The sequence below is a fragment of the Canis lupus genome, chromosome 25, assembly GCF_011100685.1.
Source record: "Canis lupus familiaris isolate Mischka breed German Shepherd chromosome 25, alternate assembly UU_Cfam_GSD_1.0, whole genome shotgun sequence".
NCBI classification, from domain to species: domain Eukaryota; kingdom Metazoa; phylum Chordata; class Mammalia; order Carnivora; family Canidae; genus Canis; species Canis lupus.
In genome coordinates this window covers 4373966-4395019 of record NC_049246.1, presented here as the reverse complement: position 1 = coordinate 4395019, position 21054 = coordinate 4373966, and the positions used below count along the sequence as shown (strand labels likewise).

The window sequence follows — 21054 nt, the reverse complement described above, 5'->3', positions numbered from 1 at the left end:
CTACTCCTTTCTTCTTTTTTTTTAAATATTTTATTTATTTATTCATGAGAGAGAGAGAGAGGGGCAGAGACACAGGCAGAGGGAGAAGCAGGCTCCATGCAGTGAGCCTGACGAGGGACTCGATCCCGGGTCTCCAGGATCATGCCCTGGGCTGAAGGCAGTACTAAACTGCTGAGCCACCCGGGCTGCCCTCTACTCCTTTCTATTGGTAACCACTCACTATCCTATCTTCTGACACCACGGTTTAGTTAGTTGTACGTGTCTTTGAATATTATATAAATAGAAACATATTATATGTATTCTTTTATTTCTGGCCTCTTTTCCCTAATACTGTAGTAATTATTCATGATTTTGTGTGAGCTGGAGTTTGTTTTTATTGTTATTATTCATATGTATATAATATAATGTTACTATTCATAAATATATGAATATTTGTTTTTACATAAGAATAACATATGTATGAATATATATCTCTCAAAAAATCTTATCCAATCTACTATTGATGGATATTTGAGTTCAGTCTATGGCTGTTATGAATAAAGCTGCTATGAACATTCTTGTACAGGTTTTTTGGTATAAATATATGCACTACTCTTTTAAATATATAACTAAGAGTGCAATTGTTGGTTTATAGAGTAGGTGTATGATCAGCTAAATGTATAAAGTAATACTAAACACTATTCCAAAGTGGTTGCATAAATTTACAATTCTTCCATATATTTGATAACACTTGGAATCATCAATCTTTAAAATTGTGGTGGCCTCTCATAATTTTAATTTGCATTCCATTGAATAAGTAATGATTTAAGTCCATTGGCCATTTGGATATCCCCCTCTGTGAGGTGCTTAATACTAAAACTTGGTTTAAAGACTAAAACTTAAAAATAAATAAATAAATAAATAAACAAATAAAGACTAAAACTTGAATCAAAAAGTTACTAAATTCCAGAGTTGAGATAGTAACTCAGAATAACAATATTTTAAAGTATAACCAATTATATATAACTAATTTGGAAGGTTATAGGTATATAGAAATGTTTCAATTTGAGTTATGTGGGTTATTAATATTTCCAGAAAGTTTTTTTCCCATTTGTATGATCATTTATTCACTCATGAATTCATTTAAAAAATTAGTAAACACCTATTTATTTATGCCAGGCACTGTATTCAACATTAGGTTCCATCGAAGGTGGAAGTGACATATCCAAAATCAAGCCTGTGCATTGCCAGAGGGCACAGACCAGCTTACTGAGCAGGTATCCCAGACCATGTCATCCACCTCTGATGCACTAGCACCTCCAGCTCAGTTCAGGCCTATGGCATGGAAGGATCCAAAGAGGAACTGATCATCAGGATGATATAGCAGGGGACAAGGAGGAATGGGTTGGCATCCAGGTCATCTACTTCAGTGTCCTTTAGTATCATCTTTCCCAATTTGACAATTAAGTGGATGAGAATCACTTATACATGGCCTGGAAAGGACATGGAAAACAGGGCTTTGACCGGGTAGGTCACCCCATCAGAGGAAGAGAAAGCCCACACTTTATTCACTTGTGAGTCAGCTTGATACATGAAGACTGCAGCTGCACTGTAGCCCTGTTCTCTCCTCCAAACCTATTTCCTTCCCTTACCCTTGAGGTACTCATTCTAATAATGCTCACAAGCAAACTTCCTGCATGCTGATTTCCATTTCAGAGTGTACTCCCTGAGAGATCCAATGTACAACAGTATTCAGTGGAAAACTAAACCGTCCTAACAGACCTATAGTCTAATAGTACAGATGTGTGTGTATATGTTAATATGTAATTAGAATGAATTTTATTTGCATTTTCAAAATCTTTCCCCATTATTTAAGCAAATTTGAATAAAGAGGTATTATCTTTCTACAAGAAATTTGATTTGGAAGATAAATGTAACAATAAAAAAGAAATAAGTAGGGTAATTGTGCAGAAAGAGTTACTGTAGCATGGGATGCCTGGGTGGTTCCGCAGTTTAGCGCCTGCCTTTGGCCCAGGATGTGATCCTGGAGTCCCGGGATCGAGTCCCACATCGGGCTCCCTGCATAAAGCCTGCTTCTCCCTCTGCCTGTGTCTCTGCCTCTCTCATGAATAAATAAAATCTTAAAGAAAAAAAAGAGGGTTACTGTTGCAGGCCTAAAACTGCTGCCCTCAGAAAGACCTGTACGCAAGACTGGTTTAGTGGTAAAAAGTTCTCAACACTAATATAGAACTTTCCTTAAATGAAAAGGAATGGCTCACTGTACTTAAACTGTACAAACAATATGGTTTTCTGTCTATATATCTTCCTTCTGGAAGTTGGGAATTTAGTATATGTTAAGCAGAGGTTACCTACATGACTGGTCCCCAGTAAAACACCTGGGCTCAGTACCTAATGAATTTCCCTGGAAGATAAAATTTCATATGTTGTCACACATGTTACATGACCTATTGTTGGAGGAATGAAGTGTGTCCTATGTGACTGTACTAGAGGATTTTAAGAAGCTTGTGCCTAGTTTCCTCCAAACTTCATCCCATACACCTTTTTCCTTTGATGATTTTTCTTTGTATCCTTTGGCTGCAATACATCCTAGCTGTATGCACAAATATACATTGAGTCCTGTGAGTTGTTCTCGCAAATCACTGAACATAGGACTGGCCTTGGGGCCCCCAAGTATACTAGTTTTCAGAGGGAAGTAATTTTCCAGAATTTAATGTTTTAACCATATTATATTTCTATTGATAAAAATGTACAGGATAATGAATTATAATTTATTGATTTTATTTTTAAAGATTTATTTATTCATGACAGACACAGAGAGGGGGGTGTGTGCAGAGACACAGGCTGAGGGAGAAGCAGGTTCCATGAAGGGAGCCTGATGTGGGACTCAATCCCAGGTCTCCAGGATCAGGCCCTGGGCTGAAGGCGGCGCTAAACCGCTAAGCCACCCGGGCTACCCCATGAATCATAATTTAAAATATTTATGACTACTCAAGGAAAATACACTTTCATCTAGCTATCAATATATTGGACAAAATGTTGCTATCCCATAAATCTCCACCAAAAATACTTGCTATAATATACCTTGAATGTCCATATTTGAAAAGAATTCTGATTTACAGCTAATTTTATATCATGGATTACTTTTTTCATATTGTTAAGTTATATAAGGATATATTGCCCCCACTACATAGAAAAGGTTATGTAAGACAAGGATTACCTGGATTAATTCTTCTGTACTCAGTACAGAACAAGAAAATTATGGGTAGATATAACCTCCTAAACCCATAAAATATTCCTCTGTTCTTTATTCATGCTACATTGCTTTTATTTGCATAGGAAAACACAGTTTATTATTTTATTTATTTAAATTTTTAAAGATTTTACTTATTTATTCATGAGAGACAGAGAGAGAGAGAGAGAGAGAGAGAGAGAGGCAGAGACACAGGCAGAGGGAGAAGCAGTCCCACTTCATGCCAGAAGCCTGAAGTGGGACTTGATCCTGGGACTCCAGGATCAGGCCCTGGGCTGAAGGTGGTGCTAAACCGCTGAGCCACCTGGGCTGCCCAGGAAAACACAGTTTAAACTGCACTGTCCTCTACACTAATTTCAGTGTCCACATTTCATCAGTAAAAAAGTTAAGGCTGGTAATTTAATTGTATTTATATTGTTAATGGTGTAGATTTATGTTCCTCTTGGGTAGGGTATTGTTTTAGTTTAGAAAATAAGAACTTATCATATTGGAAGACAAAACATATTCTTGGGATCTACAAAAATGTATATAAATAGTGAATAGAGAGCACAAAGTTCTTTAAGTTCTTCTACCATCTGTCTGTTATTTTATATCATTGCTATAAAATCTAGAAGTTACGCTTCCAAAATATAATGGACACCTGTTTTGTCAGTACCATTCACATGCAAATATAATTAATTAGAAAGGAAAGATATAGTTAGACTTACATTTTCACTAGATTCTCTTTCACTCTAGGCAGTTGATCCATCTGTTGCCTTTTAGAAACTTGGTATGAGTCAGAGATCTGAAATACAAACATTTGAGCATTTGATCTCTTATTTCATGACTGATTTTGGAGATAAGAGTTAATAGTCCATTCTCAATTAACTCTTTTATACCAGTATTAAAAGGTTTTTAAAGATTCTGGAAACTCCTTTATCTCAACCCCACATTCCATGTAGTATTTAAAATAAATAGAGGAAATTGTGAAAAGCATGTCATTTTGTGATATAAAGATCATTGAAGGTTTTCATAATAAACATTGAATATAAATAATACATACACTTTGCCATTAAGAAAGATATGACAATAGTTTGAATTCTAGAAATTATAGATCAAACTAAAAGGATAACTCAGGAAGCAAATATACAAAATATTCCCTTAATCTAGGAAACTTTTATCTCCTTTTTACGTTTTTATAAAAGCTATAAATTTTCCTTTTACTTTCTATATTTAGAAAGTTGGTACATTTTCTCCCATAATTCCAACATATGTTTGTTTACCAAACCAAACCAATCAAAAGCCTAGAAGACTGAAAAATGTAATTTACAGTGAGAGGAAACTCTTAAAATTTGGAAGACAATAAAAGTTACCTGTGACATTTTAGCTAGGTATATACGGCACTCATTGTTGGTCTTATGGTAAGCCTACAGGAAAGATATAAAAGTAAATAATCTAACATCAGAGAGGATTTGCAATACTAGCAAGACTATTCCTAAGTCAAGTTTATGTCTCTATACTGTTTTTTAAAATAGTGTAGGAAATAGTTTTGTAAGCATTTTGGGATAATAATATAGTAGATTTGTAGATAACATATTAAAAATAATGGCAGTTACAAAGAAATATCTAGTATAGAATGAAAACAAACCTTTGAATCTTGTTCCAATCTCAGTGCACAGTCTTTCACTTAATTTTCAAGGCTCCTTTTCTCTTTTTCTAGCTATTTAAGCAATGTATTTAAGGATTCCTGAAAATATAAATAGTAAATTTTTACATGAACTCATGCTCAAAATAGCAGTAAGAAATTTCTTCTTTGGTAAATTCCTCTACCTCATAATGTTCTGTGACTTCAAATTCTCTAAAATGTACCTACTAAGTAATAGTAATAATAATAATTACAATATTTATTGAACCCTAACAACATGCCAAGTCAGTACCTGTGCTAAGTGCTTTCCACAGATTATTTCATTTAATCCTTATAAAATCCATGAAGATGACTAATATATTTATTTCCATTTTACTGTTGAGAAAACGGCATCTGACAGATATTGAATAACTGGTACAAAGACATACAGCTAATAAGTGGTAGAGCTGGAATTAGAACCCAGGTAGTTTGGAGTGCTACTACCAGTGGCTGGCTCAGTCAGTGGAGCGTGCGACTCTTGACCTTGAGCCATACGTTAAAGATTTTAAAATAAAATCTTAAAAAAAAGAACCCAGGTAATCTGACTCCAAAGCCCACACATACTAAATAAACAATTATATATTTTTCATATGACTGATACCAGTGTAACAACAGTACAGTAGAGGAATAGACCATAAAGTTAATGACCAGGAGAAATGAGAGAATATTGCAAAGTGGGACAGTTCTGGAAACTAAGACCTCAGTCCAAATGCCATTCATCACAAATAGTTGGAGCTAAATATAGGTTTAGCCAAATGCCAGAGAAATACTGCATTACACCAATTTGGTTTAAAAATTTAATCCCTAAACCAACAACTAATTATTTGCAGTAACTCCAATTATTTCTCATATTCTTACACATTACCACAATAACATTAAAAAAAATCTCCAAATTGAATTCTACATAACCCTTGTTGGTCATGATCTAGGTAACTGAATATATTAAAAGAAACATTTAAAGAAAAACAGAAGCAGCTGATTTAAATATCCACAAAGTGACACTGCAAGATATTTTAGAGCTCATACCCTCCTCCTGAAAAACAGCTAATTCTCTAAAAATGCTTCTAGATACTTAATACTTATTAGAATTTTAAAAATTGTATTGATAGGATAATTAGGTCAGCTGAAACAAGACAAGTTCTTGTCTCTAAAAATAACACCAGTGATAAAACAAATCCCTTGTTGTGACAATTCTTCACTATGTATATTTGATAACCATTAAAACATAACTGGGTGTTATTTCTTAGGCAGGCATTATTTGTCTTTGAATATCATACATTGGGCATCATAAATGGCTTTCAGTCCCTTCCCCCAAATATAAACTTGCTCCAGAAGAAAGTCCATGAAAGCTCCACAAATTTAAGAGGTTAAACTGGGTTATCTTATAGAAAATTAAACCCTTATGAAATAAACCACTGCTCAAGTATGAAGAGTTTTTAAATTCAAATCAAGGAGTGATGGAAGTAGTTCAAAATTTTTGCTGTACAGATCCTTGCTAGGGGAATTCCAAGCTTAGCCTACCATAGTAATATGGTTTAGTTACATCATTTGTTAAATGCATTTTTATAAATGTAAAAGAGAATTTAACTCTTTTTAATATTGTTTCAATGGAAAAATGCACTCTAAGTTCTAAGAGAAATTAGCTTATTAATAAACTAATACTGGAATACAAGTTATTTTATATTAAAGATGACCAGAATGAAATATAATCCCAAACTCTAGAAACTCATATAAGAAATGTGCATAAGAAATGGGTAAAATTTAAAAAAAAAAAAAAGAAATGAGGAAAATTCGGGATGGCTGGGTGGCTCAGTGGTTGAGCGCCTGCCTTTGGCTCAGGTCGTGATCCCAAGGTCTTGGGATCAAGTACCACATCAGGCTCCCCACAGGGAGCCTGATTTTCCCTCTGCCTTTGTCTCTGCCTCTCTCTGTGTGTCTCTCATGAATGAATAAATAAAATCTTAAAAAAACAGAAATAGGCAAAATTCAAGGCAATATATGATTAAATGCCAAAATGTGAAATATAGATAATAAATGCCTTACAAGTTTTTAAAAGAAGCTGATCAACATGGGCTAGAGCACTCAGGATCCCCCAAAGAGGAAGGATTTGGATGGACAAAAAAGAGGGAGACAGGAGAGATTGATATTGATCAAAGACGAGTCAAAATGATTGCTTAGTGGTAATAATAGAGCTGAAGCAAAATATTTGAGCAATAAATAAGAAATAAGGTAACATAAATAAGGAAGGACCTGTTTAATAGAAGATTTAGACTGCCAGGCTCAGGAAGTAAAACACTGGGAGCTATTGGAAATTATTAAACAAGTGGCATGATGAAAGCAGAGGGTTAGGAATACTAATCAAGTGGCAGTTCTTATGACAGAAGAGTGTTTTCTGTTATTTCTTGATGTGGATTTGCAGTTCTAAGCTTTGTAGCTTAAATTTATTTATTTATTTACTTACTTACTTACTTACTTACTTACTTACTTACTTACTTACTTATTGAGAGTGTGAGCGAGGTGGGGTGGTGGGAAGGACAGAGGGAGAGAGAGAGAGAATCTCAAGCTAGAACACAGAGCCAGACACAGAGCACCATCTCACAATCCTGAGATCTTGACCTGAGCTGAAATCAAGAATCAGACACTCAACCAACTGAACTACTCAGGTTCCCCCAAAGCTTAAATATTTTTAATATGCTTTCTTTGGGTTAGACTATATCTCACTACTATTCCTATCCTGACTAAATTCTTTGTCATTTAATTTTACAATTCATTAATTTTACTCAAAATACATTAAAAAAATACATTCATCGAGCAGCTCCTATGTGCCAGACATTGTGCTAAGGATACCACTGAGAATTACAAATCCAGACCCTGTCCTCATTGAGCTGAGTGTCTTATATGGTTTACCTTTATGAATGTTACATAAAAGCTTGAGAAGAATCTGTATTCTGTCTTTGGATGGAATACTTTATAAATGTCAATTGATTGTGTTGTTTGACACTGCTGTTCAGGTCAATTATGTCTTTATTGATTTTCCTCCCTTTTTGACTTATCAATTACTGATACGTTCAGTATTGAAGTCTCTAACTTTAATAGTGGATTTGTCTATTTTTCCTCCATTAATTCATCAAAATCACCATTTAAGTGTTCCTGCTAGTTTATGTTTCCAGCATCTTCTGTTCCAGGTAAGCAGAGGTTAGTGACTATCTGGATTTGTCTATTTATTAGATTTCAGGATGGGAGTTTGCCTAGCAAACTCAGGTCACTGACTGACTGATTTTCAGATTATTTACCTCTTGCTTGTTGTAATGACAGCACTATGAATATTGGAGCCGAAACCAGAAGTTGCAACTGTTCTTGGTCCTCTTTTCTAATTGGAACAAAAAGAATACGTTCTCCAAATCAGTGGTTACACACCCTACACATGAAAACTTATTAGTTTGCTTAGTGGTAATACTACATCTGGCAAAGCAACTGCAGTTGGGGCTACTAACTGGTTAAGCCTGCAATGGCCTACAGTGTTTCTCCAAAATATATCCAGTTTTTGGGACACCTGGGTGGCTCAGTGGTTGAGCATCTGCCTTCGGCTCAGGGTGTGATCCCTGGGTCCTGGGATCAAGTCCTACATTGGGCTCCCCATGGGGAACCTGCTTCTCCCTTTGCCTATGTCTCTGCTTCTATGTGTCTCTCATGAGTAAATAAATAAAATCTTAAAAAAAAATTCAGTTTTTGCAGAGGCCAGACTGGCAAATTAAACAGAGTAATAGCAGGCACTAGGACCCTTGCACCTTTTAGGTTTTTAATTGTGATACTAATCACTGCTGTCTTCCCTGGGATAAAAAAAATGGTTTTTGCTTTACAATTTTGGCATTGGGTTAGGATGGGACAGTTTCTAAAGCTCCCATTTTGTTTTTCCCATTGTAATAGTTTTTACTTCAGAGATGAAGGTCTAGTGTGGGGGTTAACTTCAACTGCCAAGTATATCTGTTTTAATTATGTACTCAGGGACTGGCAAAATGACAACCATGGGGGTAGAGGAGTCTACAGACACATGGAGCCCATGTGATTTGGACTCTAGGCCTAGATTCCTATTTGAGGAATCAGTGTCAACTCAGATCTCAAAATGTCTGGTTGTTTCCTTTTCCACAGTGTACAGGCACCCACATAAATGGTTAGAGGCCTTTTTGGGGGAAGATTGGAGATATGGTCATGATATATATGTGGACTGTTATAGGGTCCTTTCTCCTAGGAACCCAGGCACCTCTTTGGTCAATGATTTCTGGAACTGAAAAGTGGTTAAGATCTGGGAAATGATCAAAGAATTGTGCTTTCTATTGGGTTAACTGTCCTCAGCCTCCTGCTCCCCCATTCTGTTTTTTTTTTTTAATAGATGTTGAACAGCACCCTCATTAACTGGCCTGGCAGCCAGAAGAGGTGGAGGCAGATCTTGAGGGGAGAACCCACTGCTTTATCAGAGAGAGGACTCTGTAGCATCTTCTAAAACAGTGAGTATTCTAGCCCTTACTAGAAGTATACCTGGGCCAGAGGGTCCAGCTGGAGTTGCAGAGTCAATATCCTTAGGCCCATCCAGCCAGATGTCCTCTTATACTTTCCAGGATTCCTGGTTATTCTTTTTAGGGCCCTATCTTTTGCATAACACACGTGCATGGCCTGAGCATTTATTTTTTTATTTATTTTTTATATTTTTTTTCTTCATTTATGATAGTCACAGAGAGAGAGACAGAGAGAGAGAGAGAGAGGCAGAGACACAGGCAGAGGGAGAAGCAGGCTCCCTGCACTGGGAGTCCGACGTGGGATTCGATCCCGGGTCTCCAGGATCATGCCCTGGGCCAAAAGCAGGCGCCAAACCGCTGCGCCACCCAGGGATCTCGGCCTGAGCATTTAAATGTCTCTGGAACTCTGTAACTCACAATCTGGTCTTCAGCTTTATTATTCTATGGTGTCTGCCCTTCTACTACGGGTATAGAAGACTTTTACCACCAAGACACTCTGGTTTTCACTCTTAAATATTAGTGCTTGTTCACTGTTCTCAGTCTCATTTATCCTTACACAGGGTGTCACTACAACTTAAAAATAACTCCATCTTTTCCAAATGCCTACATCTTGGATTCTTCTATAACATTTCCCTCTGTCATAACATTTTCCAAGGTCACCATCAGTGAGGTTTTTAGCAGTTGAACTGCTGCACTGAACCAGGATCTGCTATTGCCATATCTACAAATCAGGACAGCATCCTCTGCCTGCCACACAGTAAGTGAGCCAGGCCCAAATCCCCATCTTACCTCCTGTTTTTTTTTTTTTTTTTTTTTTTTTTTCCGGTTGTTTTGTTTTGTTTTGTTTTGCATCACTCCCAGTACATCTAGTTGTAGGCTTAGTCTTCTGAGAAGCAGACACCAAGATGGGATTAAATGTGAAAGGATTCTGTTATCAGAAATGCCTGCCTGAGAGGAAATAGGGAAAGAGCAGAAGGATGGGAAAGTAGTTTGATTATAATGCAAGTCTGAGCCTTAGGGAAGGGGAAAGGGAAAGAAAGTTAGGTAGAAGTAGAAGCATGCTAGGCTGGCATGCAGCCTAAGGAAAGTTTGGCAAAACCATCAAGGAATCCTTAAGCCAAAGTCACGGACAATGGAGTCCCATGTTTCCCAGGAATAGGGTTGCTTTTAGTATCCCCCCTATACCTACATGGGCAAAGAGCAGCCCATGGGAGGTGTGGCTTTGATGCAAAAATAGTAATGTATTTTGAAGCCCAATTCCTCAATTAACTTCCCTATTCTGGGAAGTCTGTGAGATGCATTCTCTGGGGAGCCACACTAACAGTCTTTTCTTTTCTTTTTTAGGATTTTATTTATTCATTTGAGAAAGAGAGAGACACAGAGATAGACAGAGAGAGAGATCGCATGAGCATGAGGAGCAGGTGGAGAAGAAGAGGAAGAAGTAGATTCCCCGCTGAGCCGGGAGCCCAACATGGGGCTGCATCCCAGGACCTGGAAGTCATGACTTAAGCAGAAGGCAGACGCTTAACCATCTGAGCCACGTAGGCACCTCACTAACCATTTTTTAAGGGCATTTCCATTTTACAACTGAAGAACTGTCCAATGTCCTACCTTAGCCATTTGTTTTCTGTGAGTAGTGCAAGGGGAGAGAGCTGAGAGTTCCATTATTCGAACCACATATTTTTGTTTAATTCCATCATTCTTAGACCTCTATCTCATTCTCATCCTCCTCTGTGCCTGAAGGCCCCAAATCCAGAGCTTCTGCAGTTTAATTTCTCCAGTGGGGGGGGGGGGGGACACTAACTGAAGGAAAGTATCCTATGTGGGATGGCAGAGGGGTCCCAGTGGCCAACTGTTCCATGTCTATATGTTCAACTAATTTCCCAGTTTCCTTCCTCATCTCCACCTTTTTCAATACTTGGGGCTGCCAAGTTCCAATGCACTAAGCAGGTCTAAAGAGTGACTGCTTTGTTTTTACTCATATGCCTTCCTCTTGCCAACTGCTTGTTGTTACTTTCTCAACTTTGTCAAGTGAATGACTACGGTCCACCTGAGGATCTTCAAAAATTTGTTTAAGTCTCTCACCTCCTGAGATCTTCTATATTCTCCTTATCCATTATAAACTATCATTTCACTGCTAATAAATATCACATCCAAATCTAAATCTGTGTGCCTATTCTTAACATTTGCTTGATGCCTCAATTTTACCAAAACCACTTTAAAACAATGTTACACAACTTCTATCCCAATAAACCCAATTCTTTAATGGTACCAGGCATAGTTTTCTAATTTCACATGGGATATTTGGATTTGGTTAGGAGGGAGTATTTTAGGACTTCTGTACATAGTAAGAAGAGTAGGAAGAAGGGTTTGTGAGACAGGGTAAGAGTGAATATGCCAAACAATGAATTGTAGTACTCGTTAAAATTTTTTTCCTAACAGATCTCAGGCCTGAGAGCCTACTACTAATACCATCTACCTTCTTAATTTTATAACAGAAAAAAAAAAATCTTGACCAAAATGGGAACCATTATAATTAAGCACATTTTTAAAAGCACCATACTACTACTACTATTCACTAATAGTTCTTCAATAATTTATACTCAACACAGTGAATTATAAAATGGACTGTATTCAAGATGGTAGCTACCCATCCTGGTACTTGAGTTAGGAATTCCTAAATTAAAAAATGTTTAAAAATGGCAAAATGTTAATTTCATAAGTTTGTATATACATGTGGAAAACATATTAAGCAGAAACTTCATATCAGATGTGGACCCCTTGCCTTGTCCTTCTGACTTTCTTCGTAACTACCTTCAGCTTTAACATCTTGATTTCTTATCCTTCCAGCCTATAACACACCATCTTCCAGCTCTGCGCTTGTTTGTTCCCCTTTGAGTCTGCATGGAGACACACAGTACAGTATTTTCTCGTTAGCCTTAGGACTGCTCCTACAAGTAGAATTCCTGGGACCCACCTCACTTTTCTTCCCTGAGCCTGCTTCCTACAGTTGAGTTTTAGATGCACCATGCTTTGATATTATGCAATAACTCAGGAAAGTAGGATGGTTCATTAGGGCAAGCCCACGGGAATAAGGCAAACATAAAAATAAACTGTCTCAATTAATGGCATCTGTCATATCAACAGACTAAAAAAAATCATGTGATCAGATCAATAGATGCAGAAAAAGCATTTGACAAAATCCAACACCCACTGATACCAAAAACTCTCAATAAACTAGGAATAAAAAAAATAAAATAAAAAAATAAACTAGGAATAGAGGGGAACTTCCTCAACTTGATGAAGAATTATCTTAAACAACAACAACAATTATAGTAACATCATACTTAATGGTTAGAAACTTGAAGCTTTCCCACTAAGATCAGACGTACAAGGTAAGGATGACCCCTCTCATCACTTGCAACATGACACTAGAAGTCCTTGCTAATATAATAAGGCAAGACAAGGCATAAAATGTATACAGATTGGGAAAGAAAATAAAACTATCTTTGTTTGCAGACAACATGATCATCTACATAGAATATTCAAGATAATCAACAACAAGCTCTGGAACTAATAAGAGATTATAACAAGGTTGCAGAATACAAGGCTAATATATGAAAATCAACTGTTTTGCCAAAGGTCAGTTGAAAAGGATCTCTTTGTTCTGGGTGTTCTATTTCTGGGCTTTCTATTCTGTTTTATTTATATGTCTATCCTTTTGCTAATACTAATCTTGATTACTGTAGCTTTTTGGTAAATCTTGAGGTTAGTAAACAACAGTCCTCCAATTTTGTTCTTCTTTTTCAACATCATATTGGCTGTTTGGGTCTTTTACTTCTCCTATAAACTTTAGAATCAGTTCATCAATATCCATAAAATAACATGTTGGAATTTTGATTGAGATTGCATTGGATTTATAGATTATGGTGGGAAGAACTGACATCTTGACAATATAGAGTCTTCCTATTCATGAAAATGGAATATCTTTTCCATGTATTTAGTTCTTTGATTTTGTTCATCATAGTTTTGTAGTTTTCCCTATCCAGATCTTACACACATCTTGTTAGATCTATATCTAAGTATTTCATTTTGGGGGGGTGCTAATATAAATGGTATTGTGTTCTTAGATTTCAAATTCTACTTGTTCATTACCAGTAAAACAAAGGAACAAAGATAGTCTCTTTTCCACAAATGGTGCCAGAACAACTGGACATCCACATGCAAAAAAACTAATCTAGACATCTTATACCCTTCACAAAAATTAACCCAAAGTAGATCACAGATCTAAATGTAAGATGCAAAATGAGGGGCGCCTGGGTGGCTCAATCAGTCAGCCTATGACTCTTGATTTCTGCTCAGGTCATGATCTCAGGGTTGTGCAATTGAGCCCTGCGTCAGGCTCTGTGCTCAGCACAGTCTGCTGGTCCCTCTCCTTCTGCTCCTCCCCCTGCTTGAGCACTCTCTCTCTCTCTCTCTCTCTCTCTCAAAGAAATAAAATCTTTAAAAAATAAAAATAAAAAGAAGTCTGGCAGTATCTTATAAAACTAAACATACTCTTACCATATGACCCAGTGATTGCCCTCCTTGGTATTTGTCCAAAGGAGTTGAAACTTATGTCCGTACAAAACCTGCATATGGATGTTTATATAAGCTTTATTCATAGCTACTAAAACTGGGAAGAAACCAAGATGCCCTTCAATAGGTGGATGGACAAATGAACCATGATACATCCAGACAATGAAATATTATTCAGCACTAAAAATAAATGAACTATTGGAAAACACATGAAGGAATCTTAAATTCATATTACTAAAACCAATCTGAAAAGACTGGATCTATAGGACATTCTGGAAAAAGCAAAACTATGCAGACAATAAAAAGATCAGTGATTGCCAGGGGTTGGGGGTGGATAGTGGGGAGGAACAGGTGGAACACGGAGGATTTTTAGGGCAGTGAAAATACTCTGTATTATATAATAAGGATCAATATATGTCATCATACATTTTCCAAACTCATAAAACATACAACACCAAGAGTAAATTCTAAGGTAAATTATGGACTTTGGGTGATTATGATGAGTCAGTATAGATTCATTCCAGTAATGGAATGAATAATGCTGATAATAAGGAGGCTATGTGTAGGGGTAAGGAGTATGCGGGAAATCTCTGTGCCTTCCATCCAAATTTGTTAAGAACTTAGAACTGCTCTAAAAAAGGTATTAACTAATTAATTTAAAAAACTGTCCTGGGGAGAACATGAGAACACATTTGGGATTTTGTAAAAACTGTATTAGTCATTAAATACTCTGGATCATTAAATGCAAGATATTTGTAATTATCCATTTATAAAATTATTATAAACATCAGAAATCCTTTAAAATTATAAAATTATACTACAGTAACTTCAAGGTTCATTCTAGATTTTGCTTCTTTATTTTACTAACTCCAAAATGAACTATTTTTTAAATGTTTTTATCAAAGTCACATATTCTCTTATCCCATCACTTCTAATTCATTAGAAGACCCATAATTTAATGTGCTTGATCTTCCCGAGGAGCTTGTTTTAGCTAATTATATAATCAATGGTCACACACTAGGAAACTATAGCCTGAAAAAACATACTAAAGCCAGAGGTAAATTGAAGACTACACTGGAAATTAACCAAAAAGAAATCGCGTACACAAAAATTAATTCTCTTATCATGGAAGAGGTGTTTTGTTTTGTTTCTGATACTAATTAGTTCTTAGTATTTCACCTATGATCATGTCTTAATTTGCTTGGAAAAGATCATTTTCTAACAGCACATTGAAACTATATGGCAGATATAGCACTTTAGGGGTAAGAATAAGAAATTTTAGGATGCTTTTACATACCTGAAATCAAATATACTTAGTTGTGCTTTTCTTAAGCCCCTTTTTTCTATCCTAAGTAAAAAGGAAACTCTATCAGCCACCAATTTTTTAAGCAATGGTAATTGCTATACTATACTAAAGAACACATAAAAATTACAAGTGAAAAAAATCACTCTACTGAATGGTTACAAGAGAAAAAATATGAGAATATAATTACAGCTCCTAGATATGCAGTACTTTTCAATGAAGGCAATTGCAGCAATGAATGAATACAGCCTCTGCGTGCTTAAATATCAAGTGCCCCCTTGTGGACAACATTGTTATTAAATTCATATATAAAATATGTGTTACTTGTTTTGTGATTTGAGGCTACACCTGTCTCCAAACTGACACATGATCTTTGAGAACACAAACTTGGTAATATCTGGGACAGAATACATCAGGAAGCAGCCTCAGATGGATTCTACATATCTACCACTAGTCAGATGACTAGTGGGAATTTCTCCTCTTGCTTTGTTTATATCACATTCTTGATAATCCAAGATCCCTTCAATAATCCTTTCACTATATGGCAGATATATCACTTTAAACACAAATATATTTAGGAGTGTCAATAGTGTTTTAGATTCGTTACTATTAATGCCTGGCTATCAGGTTCTAAAATGTATATTTATGGCTTTAAAAACAAAATTTCTAAGAATGTTCTGAAGGTGGAAATGACCAAATTGAACCTACTGGGAGCATGATGCCACTACAGTGAGGTAATAGTTCCCTGGAAGGTCCAAACTGGGCTAAATGTTTGTCCAGGATCCCATAAAGCAGCATAACTAAAAGAAGAATCTGAATCACAACAAAGGGGATTCAGGAAAATGATATGGGGCATCAGGATGAACAAAAGAGTAGGATGCTGATTAAAGACATCAGCAGTCAACATGTAGAATTAAATGGACGAAAATAGAGAATGATATGAGGGGAGAGTCTTGTTTCTTTGAAGGCTCAAGTGCATGATGAAGAGACTAGTCCAGCTGTTTGAAATGCCTCTCCTACTAAGGCAGGGCAAGGAGAGATTTTATGGTTCGTCTTAAGGAAAGCTAAAACATCCTTCAGAAAGGAAACTAGGTAAATATCCAAAAGTTAATATTGCAAGAAGTCAATTGACCAAAGGATTAACTTGCAAAGAGGCCAATTCACCAAGGATTCTAAATTTACCAAATTATCCAAAACTTGCTTTTAGGAGAATCTTCCATGCATGTGAACTTATAACCTAAACATATTATTTTTTGGAATATATTTTTCAATGATGATACTAAATGCTAAGCCATTTTCATAAGTTTTAGCTTTTAACAAATTGAACATTCTTTAAAATGCTAGGGTTACAATCATAAGAATGTATTCAATGATTTAGATTTTGGCAAATTAATTTCCTATGACTTGATTTTCTACAAATTGATCAAGAGTCTTCCAGAGAACATTTAATGTGAAACTCAAAATTTTCCTAAATATTGTTTCTCTGTTTCCATACTTTTTCCTTCATGTCCCCCATCATCAGATAGCTTTGTTGGCTTTGGGAGCAGGATCTTCTGTGCTATCTCCATCTGACTGACAGAGTGTGTGTTCTGGTGAGAGTTTTCCCTGAAGGGTCCAAGCTGTCTGGGTATAATGAGAAACAAAGGAATGCACTGATGGGAAAAAGAAGCAGAGAGAAATAGAAGTTCTGTGGTTTGAATGTCTGTGTCCTTCCCAAATTCATATGTTGAAATCCTAATGCCTCATATGATGATATACAGAGGTGGGGACTTTGGGAGATGCTCAGGTTATGGGGATAGGAGCCTCAAGAATAGAATTAATGCTCTTATAAAAAAGACTCCACAGAGGTTCTTAGCCCTCTCCCACCATGGAGGGCACAGCAAGAAGGAGTCATCTCTGAATCAGAAATCAAGCTATTACCAAACACCATATATGCTGATGCCTTGATCTTGGGACTTCCAGACTCTAATGAGAAATAAATTTCTGTTGTTTGTAAGCCACCCCGTCTGCGGTATTTTTTTTATGGCAGCCAGAACAGACTATAAGATAAGGGGTCATCAATTTTATGACTCCTGATGAATCAAGGAATAGCATTTCCATCATGCAATAGAGTTGACCACAGGGTTATGGTAGAACTTTTTGATCAACACTTTATAGTAACTTTTCACAAGAGAGACTATCTTGTACATCTTTCCCTGAGGGATATAGATCCCCTAAATCTGTTATTATTGTTGTTGTTATTTTATATATTAGTGTTTTGCAATAGAACCTATTGTGATGTCTGCTAAAAAATGCAATGTCCAGGCCTTATCCCAGACCTACCCAATAAGGATCTCTGGGTGGTAAACCCAAGAATATACACTTTTAATAAATTTTTCACCATGATTCATGGTTTGATAATTAAAGGACCCCAACTCTATATACTGACCAGCAACTAAGAACATGGCAGCATTGGACCGTAAAGGGAGGCAGGGAAGTAAAGGGGCCAATCATCCTTTCTGTTTGTGGCACAGTGTAATAGATATTCAGCTTGAGTGGGCCTAAATAAAGTAATCAAAGAGAGAAGACATCAGCTACCAGTATGCTAGTAGTGACAGTAAAGCACTCAAAGATTACTCAAAACACTGCTGGGGAACCACCTACGGATGGGGCTGTCCACCAGGAGCCATAAAGTTCTGATAAAGAGTTCATCTGAATCCTCAGCTTCATATTCTAATTGGATATTAATGAGGAGGCCTAGAATGCCATGTCAGAACCAGAAAAACAGCTTCTGCTCATCAGAGTCAGCAAAGCCTAATTATCCTTAACTTTGAATCATTTGGAATGCTTAAAACAGATCCTAGTCTTCCAGTGAATGGCTACAGATCTTTGTTCAATACACCACAAAATTCTTGGAGATAACATTAGGTAGACACTAGGTTCTTCTGGTAGATGTAAATAAAAGGGGTTAGAAAGCCCAGCAACCCCAAGAGAAGTAAAATTTCTGTTCTTTTTATTATATCCCAAAAGAAGCCCCTGTTCTCTGGACAGGTACTAAAAGACCACAGAATTCTATAGTTTTAAGAGGTACCAGAATATTCACAACTTCTGTAACAGCACAGCTGAATAAGTGAAAACATACTGCACAACTTATCCTTGCCCTTATTTCCTTGAAATGGGCTAAACTTAATTTCACAACTGGCTTGTTCTAAGGCAGCTTAGAGCTCCCTCTAAAGTTCGAGTTATCAAAGAAGGGATGAAGGGAACTAACACTTTATCAAGGGAAGTGCTTACTCTGTATTATGCATGATACTATTTGCTTTATGTATCTCTAATAATCTTTATGACAACCTTGCAAGAGAGCATAATTAACTCCATTTTACAGATGAGGAAATTAAGCCTCAGACAGATGAAATAATTTCCTTAATGCCCCATAGTCTGAATTTGAACCAGGATAGTCTAATTCTAAAAGCCATGTTTCTGGGCAAGGTGGGTTAAACCCACTTCATTGTCTCACCCCTTTTTTTTCCACTACACAACATTTTCTTTCAATAGCCTGTCTTCTAATTAACTTGCTTCTAACCTGCTTACCTTGTTCCCCTTTGAATCAATAATGTGCTGGAATTTCAAATTATGTGCTTTATCCTACCTTGCACCTGAAATTTCTTGGAGAACATTCTTCTGCTGAACACTCATCAAACCCTTCTCCTCCCTTGGCTTCTATGATACCACTCTTTTCCACACTTTTGTCTTCCCTCTCCCTTTCTCAATAATTTTTCTTCTTAGTTATCTTCACTGTATCGCCTCCTCAGCTAACATCTTAAGTGTTAGTACTCCCTAGGGTTCCATCCTCAATTCTTCTTTTCAGATTTTGTATTTCTTTCTGAACAATCTCATACTTTGATGACTTCAGATGACACTGATGATTCCAGGATCTCTCCTTTCAGAGAGACAACTTTCCATAGTCTAAAACCATGTCCAGGTGGCTGATCACTATGATTTGTGTAATACATACAAAACTAAACTCATTTCCTAACATTCTGCCTACTTCTGATGCCTACAGTGCTGTTGACTGTAATCATTGTTCAAGAGAGAGTCCTTAATCTCCCTCCAATCCTCTTCCAGTCTCACCTGAGCATCCACATACTCACAAAATCCACATTCTTAAATATCTCTTCAATCTGTCACATTGCCTCCATCCCCATATACTACTGTCCAAGCTGAACAACTTACCTTCCTGTACCTGGACTGCTACAAAAGCGTCCTATCTGGTTTCTCTGCCTCAAATCTCACTCACCCTGGGGAAGCCTTTCTCCATGGGGGGAAAGACTTAAACTTCTATTAAATACTTTTTTATGCTTCCCATTAAAAAAAAAAAAAGTTTCTCATCACATATAAAGAGGTTCATATGCATATAAAATCCCTTGTTATCAAGGCCCTGCTTATATTTCCAGTCTTATCTCCCATCATCATCTCTTTTACTTATTACAGACCTAACTATAGACCTGGGGTGTCTTTAGATTGATTTAGAGGGATTCTATCATTATTTGAAAATGTGCATATCCCATGTTCTAAAATTTTCACTCTATGTATGTTAGAGCAGTTGTTCTCAAAATTGGTGTATATCTAAATTATCTGGAGAGTTAATAAAGAACTCAGAATTGGCAAGCTGTTTAAAGGATAGGGCAGGCTGGGGATGCCTGGGTGGCTCAGCAGTTGAGCATCTATCTGCCTTTGGCTCAGAATGTGATCCTGGAGCCTGGGGTCTGGGATTGAGTCCTACATCAAGCTCCTTGTAGGAAGCTTGCTTCTCCTGCTTCCTGTGTCTCTGCCCTTCTCCCTGTGTTTCTCATGAATAAATAAATGAAATCCTTAAAAAAAAAAAAAGGATAAGCCTGGCCTTTGTATTTTTATGAAGTTTCCTACATGATTCTGTTACCTTAGGAAAGTTTAAGGACCACTGCCCTAATCCAAGGGCTGGCAAACTATAGCTTGAAGACCAAATCCAGTCACAGTCTGTTTTTGTAAGCCAACATTTGTTAGAATAAAATCCTATCTATTTATTTAGATATTGTCTATGGCTCCTTTCACACTACAACAGCGGCATCAAATAGTTGCAACGGAGATCATATGGCCTGCAAAGTTGAAGTATTAATTACCTAGCTCTCTACAGAAAAGTTAGCCAATTCTGGAGGAATACTTTGTATCAGGAGACATGTATAAGTATGTTCCCTGTGGCAATGTTTGTCACAGTGAGATTTTGAAAAATCCTCATAGGGGAATAAATAAATAAATAAATAAATAAATAAATAAATAAATAAATAAATAAAGATATATAGATAGAAGAATACTATGTAGCAAATAAAATTTACCAGATCTTTATGTATTATAACATGGACAGAATAAAAAGAATGATATGTACAATATGATGTTTTTACATGCATTTTTAGATATATCTGCAGGTAAGATATTACTTAATATAAATATTAAGTAATATTTAAATATTACTTAATATAAATATTAAGTAATATTTATCTTTGTCTTTTATTTTTCAAATAATATTAAATGAATATATATAACTTTAAAATGAAATGGTACTGGGGCACCAGGATCTCAAGGTCCTGGGATGGAGCCCCCCGTTAAGTCATGCTCCCTGCTCAGTGAGAGTCTGCTTCTCCCTTTCCCTCTGCCCTTCCTCCTCACCCTTACTTGAGTTCTCTAAATCTTAAAAAATAAGTGAAATAGTACTCATTGAAAGTGCCTTTGT

The 21054-nt window shown here is 36.5% G+C and overlaps 1 protein-coding gene across 1 annotated transcript in view; it reads right to left on the bottom strand.

The window, feature by feature from the left end:
• CCDC169 (coiled-coil domain containing 169) overlaps window positions 1-21054 on the bottom strand; it is a 43082-nt gene that overhangs the window by 8375 nt on the left and 13653 nt on the right. Inside the window, 3 exon segments of the mRNA XM_038573278.1 lie at window positions 3958-4034; window positions 4603-4656; window positions 4878-4976. Of these exon segments, the coding sequence (XP_038429206.1) occupies window positions 3958-4034; window positions 4603-4656; window positions 4878-4976 (230 nt within the window).